The following is a 26,026-nucleotide window of genomic DNA, read 5'->3' on the forward strand; positions in this document are numbered from 1 at the left end:
TTCAAGGCCGGGCGCGGTGGCTCAAGCCTGTAATCCCAGCACTTTGGGAGGCCGAGACGGGCGGATCACGAGGTCAGGAGATCGAGACCATCCTGGCTAACACGGTGAAACCCCGTCTCTACTAAAAAATACAAAAAACTAGCCGGGCGAGGTGTCGGGCGCCTGTAGTCCCAGCTACTTGGGAGGCTGAGGCAGGAGAATGGCGTGAACCCGGGAGGCGGAGCTTGCAGTGAGCTGAGATCCGGCCACTGCACTCCAGCCTGGGTGGCAGAGCGAGACTCTGTCTCACAAAAAAAAAAAAAAAAAAAAAAAAAAAAAAAAAAGAATGTTCAATGGGGAAAGAATAGTCTTTTGAATAAATGGTGCTAGAAGAACTGGATATCCATAAGCAGAATAATAAGTTGGATCCCTAGTTCGTACCATATACAAAAATTAACTCAAAACAGCTCAGAGTCCTAAATGGAAGAGCCAAAACTGTAGAACTCTTAGAAGGAAACATAGATATAAATTTTTATGACCTTGGGATAAGCAGTGGTTTCTTAGATATGACACCAAAATCACAAGTGACAAAAGATGAAATATGTAATCGAACTTTATCAAAGTACAAAACTATGTTGCAAGTTATACTACCAAGAAAGTTCAAAGAAAGCACACAGAATAAGAGACAATATTTGTATATCATATGTCTGATAAGGGACTTATAACCAGAATATCATAACTCAATAATAAAAAGACAGATAACCCAACTAAAAAGTAGGCAAAGGATCTGAATAGACTGTTCTCCGGAGAATATATACAGATAGCCAATAAGCATATGAAAAGATGATCAACATCATTTCTCATTAGGGAAATGCAAATCAAAACCACAATGTGATAACACTTCACACCCACAAGGATGGCTATAATAAAAAAGATAGGCAATGAGTGTTGGCAGGGAGGTAGAGAAATTGGAAACATCATCCATTGCTGGTAGGAATGTAAAATGGTGCAATCAGTCTCCAAAACAGTTGAAAATTTTCTCAAAATGTTAAGCAGAGTTACCATATGACTCAGCAGTTCCATTCCTAAGTATATAACCAAGGGAAATGAAAGCATATGTCCACAAAAACACTTGTACCTAAATCTTCATAGCTACGTAATTCCTAATAGCTCAAAAGTGTAAGCAATTCACATGTTCATTAACTGATGAACACAATCTATTATATCTATACAGTGGAATATTAATAAAAAGGAAAGAAGTAGTGATACATGCTACAGTGTATCAGTAGTATACATTGTATGGAACTGTAGTATACATTGTATGAATGAACTTCATACAATGAATGAAAACATTCATACAACTGAATGAAAACATTACACTAAATCAAAAAAAGCAATTAAAAAAGACCATGGATTGCCTGATTCCATTACTTGAATTGTCCAGAATTGGCACATTTATAGAGACAGAAAGTAGATGAGTGGCTGCCTGTGGCAGGGGAGGAATGGGGAGTGACTGCTAATCATTATTGGGTTCATTTTTGAGGTGGAGAAATGTTCAAAAATTAATTGTGGTAATTGTTGTACAACTCTGTGACTATGCTTCAAATGAATGAATGATATATGAATTACACTGCAATAAAACTGTTTATAAAAGTCATAGTAGGGCCGGGCACAGTGCCTCTCTCCTGTAATCCCAGCACTTTGGGAGGCTGAAGTGGGCAGATCACCTGAGGTCAGGAGTTCAAGACCAGCCTGGCCAACATGGTGAAACCCCATCTCTACTAAAATACAAAAATTAGCCAAGTGTGGTGGCGTGTGCCTGTAAACCTAGCTACTCGGGAGGCTGAGGCAGGAGAATTGCTTGAACCCAGGAGGCAGAGGTTGTAGTGAGCCAAGATCGTCACCACTGCACTCCAGCCTGGGTGACAGCCGAACTTTGTCTCCAAAAAAAACAAAAGTCATAGCAATTCTGGTTCTAGTAACTGAATAGTTATGTTGAATTGACCTTCTAGCAGATGCAGCTCTGGAAAAAAATATATAAAAACACAATTATTTGAGAGAACTGAAAAACTGTTAAGCAGGCAAAAACCAGAAGGTATTTAATCCTTTAATAAGGGAAATGCACTAGGTGGGGGGCGGGGGGGCTACATTACCTATTTGTTTGCAGAGGGCACTCCTGGTTTATGTAGTTGTGAATACTAGCACTTAAGCAAAAAGCTGCAATCTGTTTGTCTTGAGACGTCAGAGGATAGAGTTTAATCCTGCTAGAGAAGCTGGAAATTGAGGGGGTAAATTATGAAAAGGAGGGGGCCACAGGAGGCAGATGTACCCATCTGGATCCAATCAGGAGACAGAAACTATGCAGTAATTTGGATAGTGGCAGTTTATGTAAAGAGTTGTTAAACTATGATAGGGCAATAACTGTAAAGATATAAAGAGAACTCAGTAATATCATAGGGCTGAAGGAGCATGCTCAAGAAAGAATAAACTTGGAAAGAGGCTTCCTTGGTAAAGCTGGGGTTCAGACCTTGTTGCAGAAGATATGTTTGCAGCCCACTGGATGGCAGAGAAATTTACTGAGTGACATAGGCAGAGCTGGTCCACACATGCCAGACAAGCAAGAAACAACCCCAGTGAAGTAAGATTAATGGACTGGCTTGCAGAGAGACTCAGGGCTTTGGAAGCCCACTCACAGACTGGGAAGCAATTGGGCAAAGATTACCAGACTGGCAAAAAAGCAAGCCCCAGCTATCGGCTGTACAATATATAGATAAAAGTAACATGATTGCAAAAGACACAGTCATAAGAAAATTGGAATGGTTATATTAATATCAGACAAAATAGACTTTAAGAAGGGAGATATTAACATTAAAAAAAGGGACTTTTTATCATAATGATAAAACTCCATTAGGAAGCCATAATTCTAAACATATATGCACATAATAATAGAACTTCAAAATGCATAAAGGAAAAGATCAGTCAGAGCTAAAAGGATAGATGAATTCACAGTCAAGTCAGAGATTTTTATACCTTTGTGCAAAATAATAATGATAAATAACAAAACTGTACAAGTGGTATAGAAGACTTAAAAACATGACCTAAGGGATATACACAAAACTACACATTTTTTAAAGTATATATGAAATGTTCACCAAGATAACCATATGATGTAACATAAAATGAATCCCTATAAACTTTGTAAAATGGAGATTAAAAAATATCCTATGACTTCAATTTGAATTAAATTAGTAATCAATAGTACGTTAACTTAAAAGCCCCAAATATTTGGAAATTAAACAATTTTTTTTTTTTTTTTTTTTTTTTGAGACGGAGTCTCACGCTGTCGCCCAGGCTGGAGTGCAGTGGCCGGATCTCAGCTCACTGCAAGCTCCGCCTCCCGGGTTTACGCCGTTCTCCTGCCTCAGCCTCCCGAGTAGCTGGGAGTACAGGCGCCCGCCACCTCGCCCGGCTAGTTTTTTTTTTTTGTATTTTTTAGTAGAGACGGGGTTTCACCGTGTTAGCCGGGATTGTCTCTCGATCTCCTGACCTCGTGATCCGCCCGTCTCGGCCTCCCAAAGTGCTGGGATTACAGGCTTGAGCCACCGCGCCCGGCCGGAAATTAAACAATTTTTAAACAATCAGCATGTAAAACAAGAAAATCTCAATGGAAATTAGAAATATTGCAAATGGAATGATAGTGAAAATACGAGATATCAAAATTAGTAGGATGCAGCCAAAGCAGTGTTTATAGGGAACTTTACAGAATTAAATGCTAACATTAGAAAAAATATGAATTATGATTCTATCCTATGCATCTAGAGAAAGTACAAATCAAACCCCAAACAAGTAGAATAAAGGGAAAAATAAAGTAAGAATCTGCTTGAAATCAGACATATAATAGAGAAAATTAAACCCAAAAGCTGTTATTTTTTAAGTAATAAAGTTGATAAACCTGTGGCAAGACTGATCAAGAAAAAAATGGAATACACAAATTACCAGTATCAGGAATGAAAAAATATTGCTAAAGATCCTGCAGAGATTAAAAGGATAATAAGCTAGTATTACAATAAAACTTGATGCCAACAAAGTCCACAACTTGGAGGAAATGGACTATTTTTTTTTTTGAAAAATACAACTTACTAAAATTGACAGAAGAAGATTATCATAAAAAGATTTCTCAGAAATAGAACTATAGCTAAAGATATCTTTGTCTATAGTTCTATTTTCTATTTTCTGTTACACATTTAAGAATGGAATAGTGTCAATCTTAACTCTTTCATGCAATTCAAGGTTACTATATTTTTAAAATATATTAAATTTATCACAGAATAAAGGATAAAAGTTGTATCATCTCAATAGATGCAGAAAAAAAGCATTTGATAAAATTCAACATCCATCTATGATTAAACATTCCCAGTAAAAAGGAAAAAAACGGCTCGCTCTTAGTATAATACAGGGCACCTATCTAAAATCATAGTTAATGTGAAAGAATGTACACTTTTCTTTAAACAAGGCATGGATATCTTTTTAAACTATTTTCATTAAACATCATACTGGAGGTCTTGGCTAGTGCAATAGGCAAGAGAAAGAAATAAAAAGCTACAAATTAGATGGGAAACATTGAAATATTTTTAAAATATACATACAACATAATTGGGTACATTAAAAAACCTGAAGAAATCTACAGTGTTAGAACTAATAAGTGAATTTGTCAGGGTTCTAGGATATTCCTATATACAGTAGCAAACTACTGGAGCATGAATATTTTAAAATTACATTTACAATAGTACCTAAAGGCACTAAACACTTACAAATAGATTTAAAATTGTGCAAGAAATCTACACTGACAACTAGAAAATATTGTTAAGAGAAGATAAAGGAAACCTAAATAGAGAAACACTTGATGTTCATGAATTAAATGGTGTCAGTTCTCTTCAAATTGGTCTATAGAACCATTGCAATTGTAATCAAAACCCCAGCAGGCTTTTCTTTTAGTAATTTACAAGTTTACTCTAAATTTTATATGGAAAATAAAAGATGCAAACTAGCTAAGTCAGTGTTTTAAAAGAACAAAGCTAGAGGATTTATACTATGAAATTTCAAAAATTACTCTAAAGTTACAGGACTTAATACAGTGTTAATTGGCCTAAGGGTAGAGAAATAGATCAATGTGACAAAATAAAGCAGCCAGAAATATATTTACACATATACTGTCAATTGATTTGTTTGGAAGCTTCAAGGTAATTCAACAGGGAAAGTAAAGTCTTTTCAATGAATGGTGCTGAAACAACTGGATAAATATGTGGGAGGAAGTAACTACCACCTTAGGCAACAATTTGGGAGGATAGGGCCAGGCGCAGCGGCTCACGCCTGTAATCCCAGCACTTTGGGAGGCCAAGGCAGGTAGATCACGAGGTCAGGAAATCGAGACCATCCTGCTAACACGGTGAAACCCCATCTGCACTAAAAATACACAAAATTAGCCGGGCGTGATGGCATGCGCCTGTAATCCCAGCTACTGTAATCCCAGCTACTCGGGAGGCTGAGACAGGCAAATCACTTAAACCCGGAAGGCGGAGCTTGCAGTGAGCCGAGATTGCGCCACTGCACTCCAGCCTGGGGGACAGAGCGAGACTCCGTCTCAAAACACAAATAATTTGAGAGGATACACAAATCACTGGACATAAAAGATAAAGTGAATAGTTTGGAATTCATAGAAAGTAAGATTTCTTATCGAAAAGCATCTTTTGGAAGCCTCTCGTTGCGGAAATAGGGGAGTGGCAAGTTGGACCGGAGGTTGCCCCGGTTACTCAGGTATTGCCTTTACTTGTGCTTTATTATTTTACTCGCAGATACAAGTACAAGATAAAAGAACAATATAAAGGTTACTAATAGAAAACAATACCAAGAAATTGTGGTGAAACACGTGAACACCAAAATAACTTTGATGTGAAGATTGAGATGGGGTTAAAGGAAACAGGAATTTTATGCCTTGGCCTGAGAAAAGTCACTCTCACGACAGCCTTTTTCATTCCTGGCCATTGGGACCATGGGACCGATCTTTCACTTTCAAGTTTCCCTCTGTTTTGAGTAACAGGCCTTGGTTCCCGCGCCTAGATCCGCCCGGTTCTGCCCATATTTTTCTTTTGCTCCTCTAACAACTGCCAAGCAACCAGCAATTGTTTTCATATATTTTTGTCTCACTTTTCCATCCGTTTGAGTTAGGAAAATTAAAACCTACTGGCCTTTTGTATCTTACTGCTTTAGTTTGTCACCACCAAAAATGTCTGGTCTCATCCTCTCCCCCTTTTGCCTCCTCAGCCCTTCTGCTCCTTGTAGGCTGTGGGTGGGGAGGCGGGAGATGGAGAGGCAGCTGAAGATCTTTGTCCTCCTTATACTTCGGAGATGGTCTCCTCATGAGCTGAAGTGGAACTGTAACTGTGTGGCTTCTTCAATGAGATAATATATGAGAAAAGTGAAAAGTGTTATTAAAAAACAAACACAGAACTCCAAGGGCTTTCCCAATAGGTGGGCATATTGTAAAGCCAGCGTGAATCTGGTTACGGCTCCAAGAAGGCAGTAGTCACTCAGTCTCACAAAGGAACACACGCTCTTTGATTGTGTTTCTGTGAAGCATAAGAGCAGCTGAAAATGACCTGTAGTGGTAAAATATTATTACAGATGTAGAATCCACAGGACCTCCCACCTGACTGGACACGGGAAAGGCAGGAGGCCCATCTGACAACCTTTTGAAATGTCTGCAGCTAAACGTCCTTGCCCCACCTCCCCGCAGAGGGTGTGCTGCAGTAAGAGTGCTCTGTTGCTAGTGAGTCCACAACAGGCAGGAGAGTTTAAAGACATATGAAACAAACAAAGCTTATCTATTATCCAAAGAAATAAGCACATATGCAGAAACAAATTCTGCTTCAGATCTTGCTTACATTAAGCAATCTTGATGCGGTAACACTTCAACCCACCAATTTTGATGCAATAAGACATCTTTAGAGGAAGTGACAGGAAACAGGTCAAGGATCGTTTAACTCCTTCTCAGTCGCTCTCTGCCTCTCCTTGAACAACTCTTTCTGCATCCGTACCAAGCCCTTTTCCAGCCTTGTGTCAGCTCTCTGGTCTGCTGGAGATGGCCTCACTGGGATCTCTCCATCTGAGCAGTAGACCATGCCCTGCATATTTTCTTCCCTTCTACTTTGCATCAAAACTTACCCATTCTGTGCCTATTCCATCAGGAGCTGCTTCTGTCCTAACTGGCTTTCAGTTACTTGTCTTTCTAATCCTTTCACATACATATCTATAGGGATCTTTTGAAGATTAAAAAAATGATGCTAATGGTAGGTATTTTAGATATTCCAATGATTAGTAAGAAAAATATTCTTGAACAATTATTTTTTTGGAACCTTTAAGATACTAACATTTTTATGTTAAAACAAATTTTTCATAGAGAATGGCATCTTGTGTGGAGACTGAAAATGTTGACAATTCAGGGTAATTCTACCTTGGAATTATGTTGTCCTGGGCAAGTTACTTAATGTCGTAAGTATCTCAAGTCAGGAAAAGAGAAACATCAACTATGTAACAAAGTAAAAACCCTGTGTCCATGCTGGTTTTATTGATAATGACCATGTGTTAAGCAGAGCCTTCTAGAAAAGTAATAGGAGGAAGACTAAAAATATATGGAGAACATCCACTTGTTATTGTTTACTGACAAATCTGAAAAGGTTCTATGGCAACCTATAGTTACACCTAGATACTTATTTTCAGCCCTTTTTATTTGGATCCGAGTAATAAAGTGTCCTGTCAAAAGGGATGAGGCAGTGAGTCAGACTGAAACGGGCTGGCAAAGCGGCTCCCTCATGATGAGATTTGGTATTATTTATGTTAATTTGCCATTGAGGGAATTTATAAGGATCTGGTAGGATCACCTAATGCTCACTTTAGACAGGAATAAAAAGGGTTTTGCATCAATCTTTAAGGAACAAATATTGGAGAAATAATTATACCACTTTAGTTGTTAGTACTTTCACATAATTCTTCCTGTCTTGCGAGGGAGGGAGGGTTATTACTCAGCTTTCCACATGAGGGAGGAGACGGTCAGAGTGGGCTGCTCAAGGTCATGCCGTTAGGAAGTGGTAGAGCAGTCCCTTGGACCTCCAGAGCCTATCATCTTGCCACTGTACCACCCTGCTCCTCTAGAAATAGATGCATATTTCTGCCTGGAGCATTGGGAGATCATACTGACAATGGTAATGGTGACTTCTTCACAGAGGGAGACATAGGACTATCAGGACAATTCTGCTTCTAGGTTGTGACTGCAATTTGCATAATTGACTTTAGACTTCTAGTGTAATTTGTGGCTTTTGGAACCTGTTGTACTATATGTTTTACACATTTTCTTTAACCAAGTTGAGAAGGAGGACTACTGCCATGAATCTTTGGATCCTAAAGAGAAAGAGGTGGGTTTGTTGTTGTTTTTCCCCAGAGAATGGTCTATGCAAGACTATCTGTGAAACTAGTGAGGCAACATACTGAGCTAAACAGGTGGGCCACTGCCCAGAGACAGGGTACGCCTAAGACTGATGCATTTTTTTGTGTGTGTTCTGTTCTTGGCTGTAAAAAAGCTTTTGCCTGTATCACTTAATTCTATATTGTGTCTCATCATCATTTTTTCATCTTTCTTCTCAAAATACCATACCTCAACTATTTTCCTGTGAATTTTTCTGCAGTTTTGTTTCTTTGTTGAGGTCTGGAGTTCTTAAGATTCTCTTGTCTCTCCTTGGGTCGTTGTCTGTATCTTTCTACCTCCACATAAGGTCACCATATAGATATTACATATGATACGAAAGTATCACTTTGCTCTCTGATCCCCAGTGTGTAGAGCCAGGCATTTATGCAATGATATAATGAGAAATCCTTTCATGCATTTTTTCACTCCTTTATTACAAAAATAATACATTTGTTGTAAAAGAAAAACATACCAAGGAATATAAGAATAAAATCCCCTTTGGCCCCTTGTCTTCTCATTCCCAGCCAACCTACTCAGAGATAGTCTTCATAGTCTATTGAATGTGCATCTAGATATTCCTTTTGATGTAGATACAAACAGAAGCATATGCTAATACTGTTCTGCAGCTTTTTATTTAACAATTTATCTTAAAGGTGTTTTCATAGCAACAGAATCAGATCCACTTAATTCCCTTAAATTTCATAGTTTTCCATTGAATGGCTGTAACTTTAATTACCATAGTGAACCTGTCCCCTACAGGTGGAGAATGTTTTCAGTGTTTTTGGTCTTCCAAAAGATGCTTTAGTGAATATCCTTGCATATATATTTCTGCTATTTCGTATGGATGTTTATGTAGGACAGTCTTCTATAAATATAATTCTCACTGCACTTTAGTAGTTCTTAGACATTTTCCATCCCTAGTCTTCATCTGAGCTTTGGCTATACCAGTTCCACACGTGACTTGCTTCTGGGTTGTGGGCCAGTATTAGCAGCCCTTAGTCCTTGTCAGATTAAAACCACCTGTTAACCTTAAGAAAAAAATCATTCAGTTTGTGCTCTCAATTTACTGAATCAGTTTCTACAAGAAAAACCTGGACTTATATATATATTTTAAACCATTATAGTTGGTTCTGGTGTTCAATCAGGGTGGAAGACCAATACACTGGTCCCTGGCTTCCACTCTTTCTCATGACTATGGCTATATCTTCTCTCTAACTCAGTAGTTTAATCTCTGGGATATCACTCTGCTTTCACAATTCTTCTACATGAATTATTTGGTTTAAAACATTCATTTTACTATTTGTTAACTTCATTCTTTGTATATTTCATTTATTTTCCTTGAAAGTTATTTTTACCTTGTCAGCAGTGTTTTCAGTTCAGCCCTGCCTTGTTCACTTCATTGAATAAACTGGTCAACATTTTATAGCACCAGGCATTCTAAAACATCCAGCCTCCATCAAAGATCACTAATTTTAATCTTTCTACTCTGTCCTTCCTTTGTAAAGGTAAGGCAAGCATAGCAATAATGAGTTCAGACTCCAGACCCCAGCTGAGTTTAAACCCAGCTCTGCCACTTACCAGCTATGTGACCTGGGGCAAATTCCTTAACTTTGCCTCAGCTTCCCCATATATAAGGTGAGAGTAATAATAATGCCTACATCACAGTATTGTTGTAAGAAATACATAAGTTATTTTATGTAGGGCGCTTAAAAAGTAACTGGAATATAGCATGCACTCATTAGATGTTGTTATTATCCCTTGCCAAAAAGATAATGAGATAGACTCTGAGTTGCTTCCTTCTCTCCTGGGCCAGGTTTCAGCTTTCTTTGACATCTTCATCTGGTTATGCTTTGGCACTTGCTTTTCCTCTCTATAATTGTGTTGATATCTATCATCTGTTGTCATTCTTACTAAGATTCTTTTTTGGCCTTGAGTGTTTTTACAGTCATTTAGGGTTTCCAAAAGTAGCAGACATAAACATGTTCAATCTGCCAGGTTTTACCTGACATCTTCATTCTTCCTTCGTTACAATTTAAACATAGACATACGTACTTTTACAGATATGAATTAGGCCAGGCGTGGTATCTCATGCCTGTAATCCCAGCACTTTGGGAGGCAGAGGCAGGCAGATTACTTGAGGTCAGGAGTTCAAGACCATCCTGGCTAACATGGTAAAACCCCGTCTCTACTAAAAATGAAAAAAAAAAATTAGCTGGATGTGGTGGCACGTATCTGTAATCTCAGTTATTTGGGAAGCTAAGGCAAGAGAATCACTTGAACCCAAGAGGTGGAGTTTGCAGCGAGCCGACATTGTGCCACAGCACTTCAGCCTGCGTGACAGAGCAAGACTCCATCTTAGATAGATAGATAGATAGACAGACAGACAGACATCTGAATCATATCTCCCAGCCCAACATGACCATACCATTTTTCTTATTTTTTAAAACAGTACAATGAAACAGTCACTTCCCAGCAGTTCTTAGTCATGAGCTATGTGTAGTCATTTCTCAGAAGTTCTTAGTCAAGAGTCATGATCTTGATGATGGGTTAGACTCTGTTGGAGAAGGCAGCCTTACTGGATTTCTTTTACTTGCTTTCAAAATTTCTCCTTTAAAATAGTTTTTCACATTATTTTTTCTCTCAGTGCATGCTTTGGGGATCTAATGGCTTTGTAGTCTATATTCCTCTTACATCATTTGCTTTGAACCCAGGTAGATAACAGCATTTCTGATGATTTAAAAGTAGAGTCTCCTTTTGTGGTAAATAACTAATAGCTCCAGTGTTCCCTGCCTCCTGGTAATCATGGCCTATGTAATTCTCACCCCTTGACTAATTAGTTTCTAATCAATCAAACAAATTAACGTTGAAAGAATGGACTTCCACAATGAGGTTAAAAAAATTACAACTTTTATCTTGCTAGAAGACTCTCTTTTGCTGGCTTTGATGAAGCATGTTGCCATATTGGAGTGGTCCACATGGCAAGGTACTGAGAATGGCCTCCAACCAACAGCCAGCAAGGACAAAGGGCGTGTTCCTCTAGTCCTCAGGGAGGCAAATCCTGACAACAGCAGCATGGGCTTGGAAGTGTATCCTTCTCCAGTTGAGCCTTCATATGGAAACCCAGACCTGAGTAATGGCTTGATTAGACTTGTGAGTAACCCTAAGGATGGCAGTGCCTGGATTAATGAGACACTGAAACTGTGAGATAAGAAATAAGTATTGTTTTCAGTCATTAAGTTTGTGGTGATTTGTTATATACAAGTAGATAATGAATGCACCTTGATTCTCCTGGTTTTATCCATCATATTAATAATTCTGATTGCTTCGACAAAGCTCAGTTTGCCTAGCCTGCTTCTTTCCTCTTCCCTCTATACCCCATTCTCAACTCCACACTATTCAGAAGCTTCTTTTCTGTCTTTATTTGAAGATACATTTGGAATAAGACAAAATAGATTGTTGATTCAAATGTGACAAATATCAAACGTAATTCTCATATGTTAGTAATAAAATTGGCATTTCTCCATTGTTTTGTACTGTTCTAAGTGCATCCACACTGTGTCCCCACTAAACTGTTGAGGAAAGTGAGGCCCAGAGATATTAAGGAATTTGTCCCAGGTTATATGTCTCATTGGTGGTAAAGCCTAGCCTGGCATTTAGGGCAATTAACACCAAATTCCTTGTTTTACCCACTGCATTAGGCTGCAGTTCCTTTCCACCTGGCTAGTAGGTAGCTCATGTATTTGTATTATTTTACAAATAAAATTTCTTTAATTTTTATTGAAGAATATTTAATTCTTTAACATTAAAGATTAATATTCTTTATTTAAAAATTCATTTGTAAAATAATGCAAATATATTTTACATTATTTGTCACATTAAATCTCTAGCCTCCTTTACATATAGTGGTTTGACTAAAACTAATTAAGTATTTCCAAGTGTGTGTATTTTATTTTGCTCTAAACCAGGCATATTATTCGGCCAGTAATGAAAACAAATCTTTCTGAGATGTGTGCTACAAATATTTTGTATTCTGAATGATGAAGTGTAAAGTCTCCAATTTCTAATGGCTTTTGTTAACATCCCATTTACCAACTCTTGTACTGTTTTTGTCCTTTATAAAAAAAAATCCTGAATCAGTAAATAATTGATCGTATTCAGAGCTCATTTGTTTCTGAATTTGTCCATTTCTTGAGAAATATAGTTTCACCTCTCTGCCAATTATTTTAGCTCATGAACTGCATCTTTCTTTTAGTCACATTTTAGGAGATGATTCAAAAGATTTAACTTTATCTTTCCATTATCTGCACAGATTAAACTGAAATATTCAGTTATCCTGGGCTAGCAGGCTTCACTTTCTGGGTTTTGCCCAGTTCAGCCAACCCATGGTACTCTAACTGTGATCCGAGGACCAGCAGGATTAGCGTCCCGAGGGGCTTGTCAGAACTGCATAATCTTGGGCCTCATCCCAAACCTACTGAAGCACGCTTTGCATTTTAACAAGCTCTCCAGATGATAGTATGCATGTGAAGGTTTGAGAAACACTGTTCTTAGCCCCTTTTATGGCGAAGTCCTAAGTGGTCTGGCTCACACAGTGGCAACACTTCCGGTCTAAACTCCACCTGTGTCTCAAGTCACTTGTCATCTGCCAGAGAATGATTGTAATCAATCTAAAGTAGACAATGTATTCAAGATATTCTTGCTAGTTGTGTAATGCACAGACTGCACACTCATGCAGAGGCCATGCCTTACTGTATATTCTTTCCAACCAAAACAAAGTAATTCCCAGGAATTATTCTATTGTGCTATCCATATTTCCATTATTTCTGAGGACTCTTAATTTATTTAGCTCTTTCAGCTTTAATATAGTAATATGATACCAAATAAAATTATCTTATTTCTAAAGCATAAGACTATATACTTCTTTGACTGTATCATGACATGAATATGTTATTTACCATTTACTAAGCATCTGTAACAGATATTGGAGTAGTTTCTTATTTTAAATTTTTTCTGATTATACAAAATGTGTAAGATACTGGGACTTGGAAGCATATCTAATACTAAAACTAGAGAATCTCTGTCAACACAGTTTACTTTGTGTGTTGTGTATATACACACATATAAAATGGTATATATATTTATATTATTCAAAATTAATCTTTTCTCACTACACATTTACTGTAAGGATTTGAACTGGAGCTTAACTACTTGATATGGTATGGATTTGTGTCTCCACCCAAATCTCATGTGAAATTGTAATCCCCAGTGTTGGAGAAGGGAGGTGACTGGATCATGGGGGTGGATTTCCCCCTTGCCATTCTCGTGATAGTGAGTTCTCATAAGATCTGGTTGTTTAAAAGTGTGTAGCACCTCCTCTTTCACTCCCTTCCTCCTCCACCATGTAAGATGTGCCTGCTTCCCCTTCCCCTTCTGCCGTGATTGTAAGTTTCCTGAGGCCTCCCCAGCCATGCTTCCTGTAGAGCCTGTGGAACTGTGAGCCAATTAACCCTCTTTTATTTTTAAATTACCCAATTTCAGGTATTTTTTTATAGTAGTGCAAGAACAGACTAATACACTGACCATTTTAGAAAAGATCAATCTTTTCAAAACAATACAAAATGAAAAAAATTTTACCATAATGCTTTGATCACAGTACTCAACATTCCGCTCACTAGTGTGTGTTTTTCTCTCAGAGGCACATGCAGTTTGCTCATAAGGATATCAGGAGAGAAAACAGGAAGCCAAACCAAGCCAAAGCTTCAGATTTGTTGTTGTTGTTGTTTTGCTTTTTTGGCAATTATAGAGAACACATATTTTAGATGAATATCTTAAGAGGAACAGACATTCCAGGATATTTTCCCCATTAGCTTTTATGCATAGCTCCTTTATGCCTTGTTCTATAGAATAAGTTAAGGATGTTAAATTCAGGGTAATAAGCAGGGAACAAGTGTGCTTTCATTTCTCTGTGTATGTTTTTATGTATGTACATATGCTCATATATACACACAAATGTTTTGTTGTTGTTGTTGAAGAGATGGATTTTCACTGTATTGCCCAGGCTGGAGTGCAGTGATTATTCATAGGTGTGATTATCACACATTATAGCCTCGAACTCCAGGCCTTAAGTGGTCCTTCTGCCTCATGTGATCCTCCTGCCCAGCTTCCCAAGCAGCTGGGACTGCAAGCATGTGCCACGGTGCCTGGCTACACATAAATGTTGAATATAACTGCTATCATACTGTATATTTTATATACATTTTAGGTGCTGCTGATTTTTTCACTAAACATTTGTCCTGAGAGCCTTCCCATATTTATTTTTGAGGACATGATTGTTAAGGATGGTATAAACATCTATATTAAGTCATGCATCATAATTTATTCTTGGCCAAAATAGTATTTATTTTGAACCCATAAACTGAAAAGTTGTGAAAGTTTAGAGCAAAAATAGTCATATGTTTCTGTGTTTATTACGTGTATTAGAATGGGCTGTTTCCATGAAGTGCCTCCTTGTGGAGAGATGGGTAAACCGAGACCAGGGAAGGCACCTGGACTTTCCATCGTGTGCCCTCCCAGCACACTGGTTTTCTGTATTTTGCAGTGCTTTTCCTTGAGCAGCTAAATGTCACATTTATGAATGCAGTGCTGCATCCTGGGCGTTCTAACCTATGAATGGATGGAGATGAGAGGTGCTTCTAGGGGAAGAGCAGTATTGGACTAGGAGGCTCCAGGACTGGCTTATGTGTAATAGAAAGAGTTGCTGCCTAGTTGGAGCATGACCAAGGATTTTTAAATGTGATCTTCTGTTTAGTAAAAAGCTATGGGTCTCAGAGTTAGAAGACCCCAGTGAGGAGGAGTATGAATGAAAATCTTTCCTTGTTATGTGTGGGAGGTTTAGCATCTTATTCTGGTTCAGAGAATGAGGCCTATGGTGTTTTATTTAAAAGGTACTTCCTTATTGGATAAGATCTACCAAGCTGTGAGTAGAATCACCACTAAGACTTTGGCAACTTATCCTCTTTGCCCTTAATTTTTAGAGCTGTAACCCCTTTTAATTTTTTTTTTTTTTTTTGACATTTTCGGGTGTATTCCATGGGAATTTTGGAGAGGATGTTTTGGGGCACAACATATCATCTGCTGCCACATTAACCCCCACATCTTGTATATTTTATAATTTTTAAAATGTTACTTCTATATTACTATGGAAGCTATCCACTTTTTGTTTTGAGGTGATAGGAGCCAAATACTAAGTTCTAGGTCATGGTTGTATAAAGACACATAATCACAATTATAGCCATTCTCATGTATGTGGTGATTGTATAAATGTAAAACTGCATTAGGTAATTTTGTTATTTTGAATCCACAATTACTATGGAATCAAAAATGAACCGGTAAGATTTGAAGGACATGCATTTTTATCCTAAAGAAGTCCCACGTTTGGAAGCATATCTCTTGCCAAATATAGAAAAATATAAGAATTTTCGAACACGCCACAGGACATTGCATAAAGGTCCATAAAAGATGATCCTGAATAAAAGTGCTTCAATGCATATGGCTCTGGCTGATGACTCATTTCCAGCCACCTACTTCAAACAGAGCAAACCTGAAGAGGTTACACACAAGGTTTAGTACTAGGTATTTCCAAGTATGACCTTTGTGGTGTGTCCTCCATCAAGGAAAGTTATCGGCTTAATTCTTCACATGTTGTTAGGATTGTTGGCAGAATAGCAAACCTGGGGATGAGCAGCTCTGGAAAATATTTGACTAGTAAGCCTTTTCCTTGTAGGAAGCACTGGGAAATTATAAATATAGTAGAGAGTCCTTAAAGCCTCAGATGTTCTTCAAATCCTTATCAAAGGACAACTTCATCAACAAAAATCTTGCCACTTGAGTCTGTTACCATGCCTCCTGGTACACAGTAATCTTTTCTTTTTCTTCTGTTTCTTTTTTAAGTAAAACTGTTCTCACGCTCTCTTACTAACAGAAACCCCAAAGCACATAACACCTCACTTACCTGTAAAAGTGGTTCAATTCACAACCAGTTTCACTGAACTGAAGCAAATAACACTTGGAGAGTCAATTAGGAAAGGGGAACTGCTGTGTTGAACACTATTGCTGAGATTCTAAAGAGATTAGGCCTAAACCAAGAGCTTCACACCTTTGACTCTCAGAGCTTTGGAACAGCATTGGACCATGCTGACTTCTCGTCACTGTACCTTGTCAGCATCCCTCTTTTAAAAGCACTGGGCGTTGTGTCTACTGAGCAGAAATTGTGGAGATTAATTTTCTGTCTCTAGCAACGTGTCTATACTTGCAAATAAGTTATTCTGTTAAAAAAAAAATTCTTCTGTGGGCCAGGCACGGTGGCTCACGCCTGTAATCCCAACACTTTGGGAGGTAGAGGCAGGTGGATCACCTGAGGTCAGGAGTTCAAGATCAGCGTGGCCAACATGGTGAAACCGTGTCTCTACTAAAAATACAAAAAAAATTAGCTGGGCGTGGTGGCGGGTGCCTATAATCCCGGCTACTTGGGAGGCTGAGGCAGGAGAATCACTTGAACCCTGGAGGTGGAAGTTACAGTGAGCTGAGATCGCACCACTGCACTCCAGCCTGGGCAACAAGAATGAAATTCCATCTCAAAAAAAAAAAAAGTTCTACTTCTATGTTGAGCATATTTGAGAAGTCTAATAGTCTCCTTTATAGTTCTCTATTTCTCCCCTCTTAGCTGTGTTCAATAGCCAAAGAGTCCAGGCAATAAAGCAGACTTCAAAACATGCTAACAAAATCACATTCAATGAAATGGGAGAATAATTTGTTATTGAAATTGAAATCTTTGAAATGGGAGAATAATTTCAAGATTTCTTTGTACTTGAGAGGAAAGCCTGAAAGGCTGTTTCCACCACAGCAATACTTTTTATTTTTATTTTTTAATTTTATTTATTTTTTTGAGATGGAGTCTCACCCTGTCACCCAGGCTGGAGTGCAGTGGTGCAATCTTGGCTCACTGCAACCTCCGCCTCCCAGGTTCAAGAAATTCTCATGCCTCAGCCCCCCCGAGTAGCTGGGATTACAAGTGCTCACCACCCTGCCCAACTAATTTTTGTATTTTTAGTAGAGATAGGGTTTCATCACATTGGCCAGGCTAGTCTCAAACTTCTGACCTCAAGTGATCCACCCACTTCAGTCTCCCAAAGTGCTGGGATTACAGGCATGACCCCCTGCGCCCAGCCAGCAATACTTTCTATTATATTTTTTGGAGACGGAGTCTGACTCTGTCGCCCAGGCTGGAGTGCAGTGGTGCTATCTCGACTCACTGCAAGCCCTGCCTCCCGGGTTCACGCCCTTCTCCTGCCTCAGCATCCCGAGTAGCTGGGACTACAGGCACCCACCACCACAGCTGGCTAAATTTTTTTGTATTTTTATTAGAGATGAGGTTTGTTTCATTGTGTTAGCCCACGATAGTCTTGACCTTGTGATCCACCTGCCTCGGCCTCCCAAAGTGCTGGGATTACAGGCGTGAGCGAGCCATCACACCCAGCCCCAGCCAGCAATACTTTTTAAAAACTCAATGCCTTGAGTATCCTACCTCTAAGATCATTTGATTGAATTTAATGTAAATTTAAGGGGTACAAGTGCAATTTTGTTAAATGGCTATATTGTGTAATGATGACTGGGCTTTTAGTGTATCCATCACTTAACGTTTTTTATATGCACTGAGCAATTTCACATCAGCCACCCCCTTTCACTTCTCCACTTTTCTAAGTCCCCTTTGTCTATAATTCCATACTCTATGTCCCTGGGTACAGATTATTTAGCTTCTACTTATTAGCGAGAACATGCAGTAATTTTCTTTCTGCTTCTGAGTTGTTTCACTTAAGATAATGGCCGCAGCGCCATCCAAGTTGCTATAAAAGATATGATTCTATTTTTTATGGCTCAGTAGTATTCCATTGTATATGAATTTTGAGAGCATTCGAAAAAACTTCCCATGGTTATGAACCAAGACCTTCAAACACACACCGATGTACATCTACCTTAGGTCATCACACTGAAACCTTGCTCTCAAAGACTGTGGGAGAAGCAAACCTCTAGGCAAATTATAGTGAGTTCCCAAGAGGCATTCTTAAAGGTAAAAGGAAGTTGGTGGTTTGGTTGTGACATCTGCTGCTGCTGATCCTGGATGTCTTTTCCACTCAGCCCATCCTCTTTATCCTAGGACATCTCGCTTTACAACACCTATAATTTATATGCTGTGATCATTCATCCAGCAATTATGCATACTCTTCAGTCCCTAGGTTACTTAATAGAGTGGTACGCTTTACTCCTGCAGCCCACAAATTAAATGCAGCATCTTTATAACTATCATTGACCCCAGTATCGGAAAGAGAATCAGCATAGTGTTTTATTATTTTTTGTGTGTGATACGTACTTTGGAATTATGCCTTAGGCAGTTCTTCCAGTAAAGGAACTTTTTATGGGTTCTTGTTTAAAAACTATTTTGATAACCATGGGCAAATTAATTAATCCCATTACAATTCAGTCTGTTCTTCTTTAAAATAGAGATAATGAAGTATATTTTGGACCCTAAATATGGGTAATATGTCTAGCATAGTAATCAGTGAGTATGTGTTGGGAGGCATGGGTAGCTATTATTGTTGTTGGTACATAAAAATGATAGCTATCAGTGTAATATCAGTATTATTGTAACTTATAAATTCTTCAGCTTAGTGGCTTGATTTTCTCAATTTCTTCACTGTTACAGTCTGTTAGGAAATTTGTCATTGAGATTTCAAAAGGAATGTTTTATAATTTGTTAAAATATATGTTTATTGTTTATACGTAATTTTTGTTATACTTTAAGTTCTGGGATACATGTGCAGAACATGTGGGTTTGTTATATAGGTATACACGTGCCATGGTGGTTTGCTGCACCTGTCAACTCATCATCTACATTAGGTATTTCTCCTAATGCTATCCCTTCCCTAGCTCCCAACCCCTGACAGGCCCTGGTGTGTGATATTCCCCTCCCTGTTTCCATGTGTTCTCATTGTTCAACTCTCACTTATAAGTGAGAACATGCAGTGTTTGGTTTTCTGTTCCTGTGTTAGTTTGCCAAAAGAGATGGCTTCCAGCTTCATCCATCTCCCTGCAAAGGACATGAACTCATCCTTTTTTTTTATGGCTGCATAGTATTCCATGGTGTATATGTGCCACATTTTCTTTATCCCTTCGATCATTGATGGGCATTTGGGTTGGTTCCAAGTCTCTGCTGATGTGAACAGTGCTGCAGTAAACACGTGTGCATATGTCTTTATGTAGAATGATTTATAATCCTTTGAGTATATACCCAGTAATGGGATTGCTGGGCCAAATGTTATTTCTGGTTCTAGATCCTTGAGGAATCACCACATTGTCTTCCACAATGGTTGAACTAATTTACACTCCCAACAGTGTAAAGGCATCCCTCTTTCTCCATATCTTCTCCAGGATCTGTTGTTTTCTGACTTTTTAATGATCACCATCCTAACTGGCATGAGATTGTATCTCATTGTGGTTTTGATTTGCATTTCTCTAATGACCAGTGATAATGAGCTTTGTTTCATATGGTTTTTGGCCACATAAATGTCTTCTTTGGAGAAATGTCTGTTCATATCCTTTGCTCACCTTCTGATTTGCTTGTTTATAGATAATATTTTTAATGGTAAAAGGTTAAATTTGGGGGATTTGAAAATATTAAACTTTCTAATCTCATTTTTGGTTTTGGTTTTTGGCTTCTTACAGATTATATTAACTGTTACAAACCTAGACCCAAATTTGATGTCCCATAGGCATTTTTTACTCAGTATTTCCAAAAATGAAGATATTATTCTCCTTCCTTGCTTACTTCCTCTCTTCTTCCCATCCTTCCTTCCTTTTTTAATCTCATTCCTTCCCCATCATGTACTGATTATCTCTTATTGTCAGGTTACTATCTTAGGGAATGTATGTGCAATCAAGAATTAGTTACAATCATTGCCCTCATACAACTTATAAACTAGGAAGATACATTAAACAAATGAATTACAGAAAGAATTATTTCCAAGTAGAGCTGATGAATGCAACAATGGAAAGCTCAGCATTCAATGAGAGTAAATAACATGCAAATAAGATGGAAACCTAACTCAGTCTGAGGGATGCTGGAGAGAGTCATGGATGCCCGCCCTGAGCTGAGACCTGCAGGATGAGGCAGGGAATGACCACTTTCTCTTGTTAGCATCTCTCTTTTAAAAGCACTAGGCATTGTGTCTACTGAGCAGATACTGTGGAGATTTATGAGTCCCTAGTGGTGTGTCTATACTTGCAAAAAAATTATACTATTGTAAAGCATTCTTTTATTCTGTGCATATTTGAGAAGCCTAATAGTCTTCTCCTTTGTGGTTCTGTTGTTCATCCCCATTAGCTGTGTTCAGTATCCAAAGAATCAAGGCAATCAATCAGACTTCGAAATGTCTTCTGCAGACTTATGCATCCTTTTCTTTTTGCTGTTTCATTTCAAGTACAAGCATCCTCCAGGTCACTCAAGCTTAAAATCTTACATTACGTTTGACACTTTATTCCCTTTTGCCTCAACAAGTAACAGGTTGCCCACTTTTCTTGATTTGGCATCTTCTTTCCTGTGTCCCCATGAATGAATGAATTCTCCCTCTCACCATATTAGTTACATCCTTCTTTGCCTTTGCCCCAAAGCTTTATTTTTCCTTTCATCCAAGAAATATTTACTGAGCACTTCCTGTGTGCCAGGACGCTGCTAGTGCCAGTGTCACAGAAGTGAATGAGAAAACCCGTGGTCGTCACAGAGCCTGCAACCTACCTGAAGGAAGACACAATTAACAAATAGGGACAGTGTGCTAAGCCACAGGGGAGGCATGTTCTTCCTAGAGGAAGGGATATTTGGGCTGAGACTTGAAGGGGTGAACAGGAGAAAGCCAGGTTCAAGTGAGATGGGGGTTGTGTAAGGAACATCCAGCCAGAAGAGACAGCAAATCCAAGGACCTCAGGGATCAGGTGAGTGGAAGTAATGATGTTGTAGAGATCAGCTAGCTCCAAGTGTGAAGGCTCTTGCTAACCATCTTAAATAATTTTGACTATTTCCTAAGAGTATTGAGAGCCACGGAAAGGTTTAAGCAGGGCAGTGAGGTGATGAGAAAAATCCCATCAGTTGCCATTATGGGAATTGAAATGACGGACACTGGAATAAGAAATAGGAAAATGCTCGGTGGGGAAGATAAACTTGGTTTTTCTTTTTTTCTTCCAGCTGGTCCTCTCACCTTCAGTCTCTCCCCTTTCCATAGCCCAGCCTATGCTGTTCCGTGCTGTAGCCAGATTGGCTCCCTGGTGCACACACTGCTGACCTCAACTCAGAGAGCTTTAATGCCATGTATACTGCTCCTGGAATACAATCTGCATTTTCCACCCTGTTATTCAAAGCTTACAATGATCTGGCTCCATCTCTGTTTTAAAGCTTTCTTTATATGATTCCTCTTGTCTTCCTGGTTGTAACTATACACTCCACACACTCCGGAACTTTCCCACAATATCCTTTTGTCCTGGGCTCCCTCCCCCTCTTTCCTCCCTGCCTGAATGAACACTGAAACCTGTTCCTCCTTCCGTTCTTGCTCACTTGTCAGCCCTTCCAGGATAATTTCACTTGTTTCCACTGCCAGTAATTTCCCTTTCCTCTGAAATCCTCATTATAATGCAATTCACAGGGTGATGGCGTTCATCACCTCCCCCACACAGTAGAGCCGGTTCAGAGGCAGGGTGACATCATTGTTCTTATGGTTCTTAAGAGCACGAACTCTGGAACCAAACTGCCTGGATTCAGATCCTGGCTCTGACAGTTCCTAGCTGTGTAACCCTGAGCACATCACTTAAATTATCTTTGCCCTATTTCCCTCCAGTAAAATCAAAGTCTCGTCTTTCTAAGGTATTGTGAGGATTAAATGAGTAAATGCATGCAAAAATGCTTAATTTAGTGTCTAGCATATAGTGTTGCCTAAATATTTAGAAATCATATTTATCACTTACATGTAATATTCACTCTATGAAGTTATAATTTTTTGAAGGACCTAATCCACATCTGACATTTTTTATGACTTCCAGATCCCTTACTGCCTCACGCAGAGTAAATAAATATTGAATATGTGAATTAGGATACCAATGATTAGGAAGCCCTAATCAGTTTTCAAATAGTTTATTTTGAAGGTAACATTTTCCCTTTAAAATTGGCTAAAATAAATCATTGAGCAAATATTTAATATGCATAAACTTTTGGTTGTAAAGAACACAGAATACACTGAGGAACAGGCCCTTCTTCAATTTTACAATAATACAGAGAGGCAACCATACAGATAACTACAATATAAGATGCAGTAGAAGAAGCATAAAGTCTATAAAAGTCATGATAGGAATTCAAAAGAAGGGGTGGCTGGGGTGATCAGAAAAGAATTTGTTGAGATGATGAGATATAGTTGTGCTGCAATGAGAATAACTTTCAGAACAAAGCATAAATAAATCAACTCTCCTATTAGCCAATACTTATTGAATACTCATCGTACTGGGCACTGTGACTGCTTACCATACACTATCACACTTAAGCTTCAATATATTTCCAAGATGAAGTATTTTTGTTGCTGTGCCCATTTTGCAAATGGGACAACTGAAGTATAGCAACACAATGTTAAATAAATTGTGGAAGCCCACAGCTAAGAAAGAGTAGAGCCAGAACTGGAACCCGGGGATTCTGGATTCAAATCTTGTTCTCTCTCACACCACCAGCATTGCCTGTGGCACATGCACACTAACAGTTACAGTCCACTATCTGCTGAACTATTTTTAATGACAAATGTTAGTTTACTAGAATTTCATTGTTTATTATTTTTAAACTTACACCTCCACCATGGATGCTAAAAAATATTGTTATTTCATGTATTTCTGACCAACCCAATCTTTCACTTATACTAACAAGTCCTAAACTTCTTTATCTGTGAAATAAAAAGTTTGAAGGTACATCAGTAGTTCCCAGACAGCTCAAAAGTAAGTATTTTTAAGTAAAAATTATGTAGACTTCTATATTACAGTTGTTCACCTTTGCTCATTCATTACCTAGAGAAAGCTTCGTGGATAATGAAAAGCTTTACTGATAGGATTTCGCAGCCCCCAAGAATCCACTGTTCCAGAAGAATTTCTATGGCCATTTCTAGCGGAAATATTTGAGATTTTACATATTCCAGACTTCAGAACCCTGTGTGTGTAGTCTCTGATCTATCATTCTCTCTACCATGAGAAGGAGCAGATATGCTCCCCACATGCTTTAATCTTCTGTTGAGGATTCTCCAACTTGTCTTTCTCCCCTAAGTTTTTCCTCCTCCTTTTAGCTTCAAGTCCTTAGTAAAACATAAAGCTTGCTTTGCAGAACTTGTTATTCCTATCGAACTACTATGCAAAGGAAATATGTCTAAAATACACAAGCTCAAACTTGGAATACAAATTTATAGAATTTTAACTTGTTCTGTGAAAATAGTAAAAGAACAGGTTTTTATTTCCTTCTTTTTTTTTTTTCTGAATCTAGACCTTTTTCTGGTAGATTAAATCCTGAAGGAAAATATTTGTATCTTCATATAGACCTAGCAAATTGGAAAACTAAGGACAAATTCTGTGTATGTGAAATAATAAAGTTGAATATTTTTTCCTGACTTCAGGAGCATGCAAAACCACATTATCTCCTGTTTACACCTATTTTTATACCTTTCTTTAATTTCTCCTTAACACTTTTGTCCATATTTTCTCCATTCCTTGAGAACGTTTTATTTTTGTGTAATAGAAATACTTGAGAAATGCCAGGAGAGTTTAGGTAATTCATTCTAGGCACTGCTAGAGAGAGGGGCTATATTTGTAAAATATCAGCAAGAAAATGTCAGTACCTACCCCGTGGCCCCCAGCAACATGCACATCTCTGGCAGGAAAAAACAAAAGTCATACTCAGGGTTTTGGCAGTGGGCATATTTTCTGTTATGACCTCGTTTTCAGCAGAAACAGTTCAGCAGCTGCTTCAGCGAAGATTGAGTCTGTGCTCTTCAATAGTATTAATCCTTTAACACTACAAGGTTTCTTAGGCAGCGTCAAACCAATTCTTATTCTACAAGGACTCACTCAAAACTGCCCAGTAGCATATGAAAAGTAGTAGAGTGTCTTGCACGTACCTGTTCACTCTCCGCTGGAATTGGCCGCTCATTTCTTTGTGGTCCCACTGAAATTGCAGAAATATTTATCACAGTACTTACGTTACTTGAATGCAATTTCCTATTTCCATGTCTCTTTTCGCCCTCTTCCTGGCCTTTGTATCTTGTATCGGCAGCACCCAGCACAGTGCCTGGCTCATGGTAAATGCTTAATTAATATTTGTTGAAGGAAAACTCTGGAGTGAGAAAGTATGGAATTAGTGAGGTAATTGAGCCAAGTAGTAAATATGAAGTGGTAGATTGTTTGCAAGATACAGTACAACACAGCAGTCTCAGGGCTGTTTCAGACGGGGGAAAGGGATTGCCAGAAGTGTGGAGGTGGGAACAAGGGGCTCTGGGGGAGAATGGCAACGGGACTATCCTTGCTTGCTCATTTTGGACAATAAAGAGAGGTAAGTTTGGACATACACCAAAGACTTAGAGACAGTTGATGGAAACTTCTAGAAGTTAGATTTTAAGAATTTAGATGTTATTTAATAAGCAGTAGGGAGACTCTGTATTTCTTTGGTCCGGACAATAAATGGTCAAAATAGTATTTTAAATAATTATTCTGATGGGTATATGCTTATATCAAAATTCATATGTATGAAACATCAGGTTATGAGATATTGACTTGGGTCTGTGGGTCATCAGTTGATCCTGAAGGTCTCTTTCTGTTTTCATCCCACAGGTTGTTATTTTGTACTTTGAGCCAAGCACATTTCGCTGTATTCTGCTAAGATGGGTCCGTCTTCTCGGTTTTGCTACTGTTTACGGAACTGTCACTCTCAAACTTCACAGGTATATATATTTTATTCATCGTCATTCTCATGGAAGGATCAAAGTGATTAGCTTAGCACATAATTGTTAGCTGCACTGACCACTTAAATGACTCAATTTCAAGATACTGTATATTTTTCACTTTCAAGGTGACGTCTTTGGATTCTTCAGGGAAATATTTAATACAACTGAATTACTTGAACAAGATGCTTCAATAAAATGTGTCATTGGTTATGGAAAGGGTTAGTTCCTAATAAGTTTAAAATATGAAACAGTATAGTTCAGAACAGGAAGGAATACAAAGGTAATACTGCTGAAATAATGATACACAACCAGAGTGACCATAGAGAAACACACTTATTTGACAAAAACTACTGTCCTCCATTCCCAAGTTCCATGCCCCAAGGTAATCCTGCTGATATTCGATGGGTGAAGTTCAGAAAATAGTGCTTTTGGCTTTTCTCCTTAACCAGTGTGCTTCAGTGATTATCAA

General features: G+C 38.4%; 1 protein-coding gene across 1 annotated transcript in view; it reads left to right on the forward strand.

The window, feature by feature from the left end:
- GPR158 (G protein-coupled receptor 158) overlaps positions 1–26,026 on the forward strand; it is a 444,280-nt gene that overhangs the window by 356,668 nt on the left and 61,586 nt on the right. Inside the window, exon 6 of the mRNA XM_005564806.5 lies at positions 25,445–25,554. Within this exon, the coding sequence (XP_005564863.3) occupies positions 25,445–25,554 (110 nt within the window). The remainder of the gene's footprint in view (positions 1–25,444; positions 25,555–26,026) is intronic.

This window comes from Macaca fascicularis, chromosome 9 (assembly GCF_037993035.2).
Source record: "Macaca fascicularis isolate 582-1 chromosome 9, T2T-MFA8v1.1".
Taxonomy (NCBI): domain Eukaryota; kingdom Metazoa; phylum Chordata; class Mammalia; order Primates; family Cercopithecidae; genus Macaca; species Macaca fascicularis.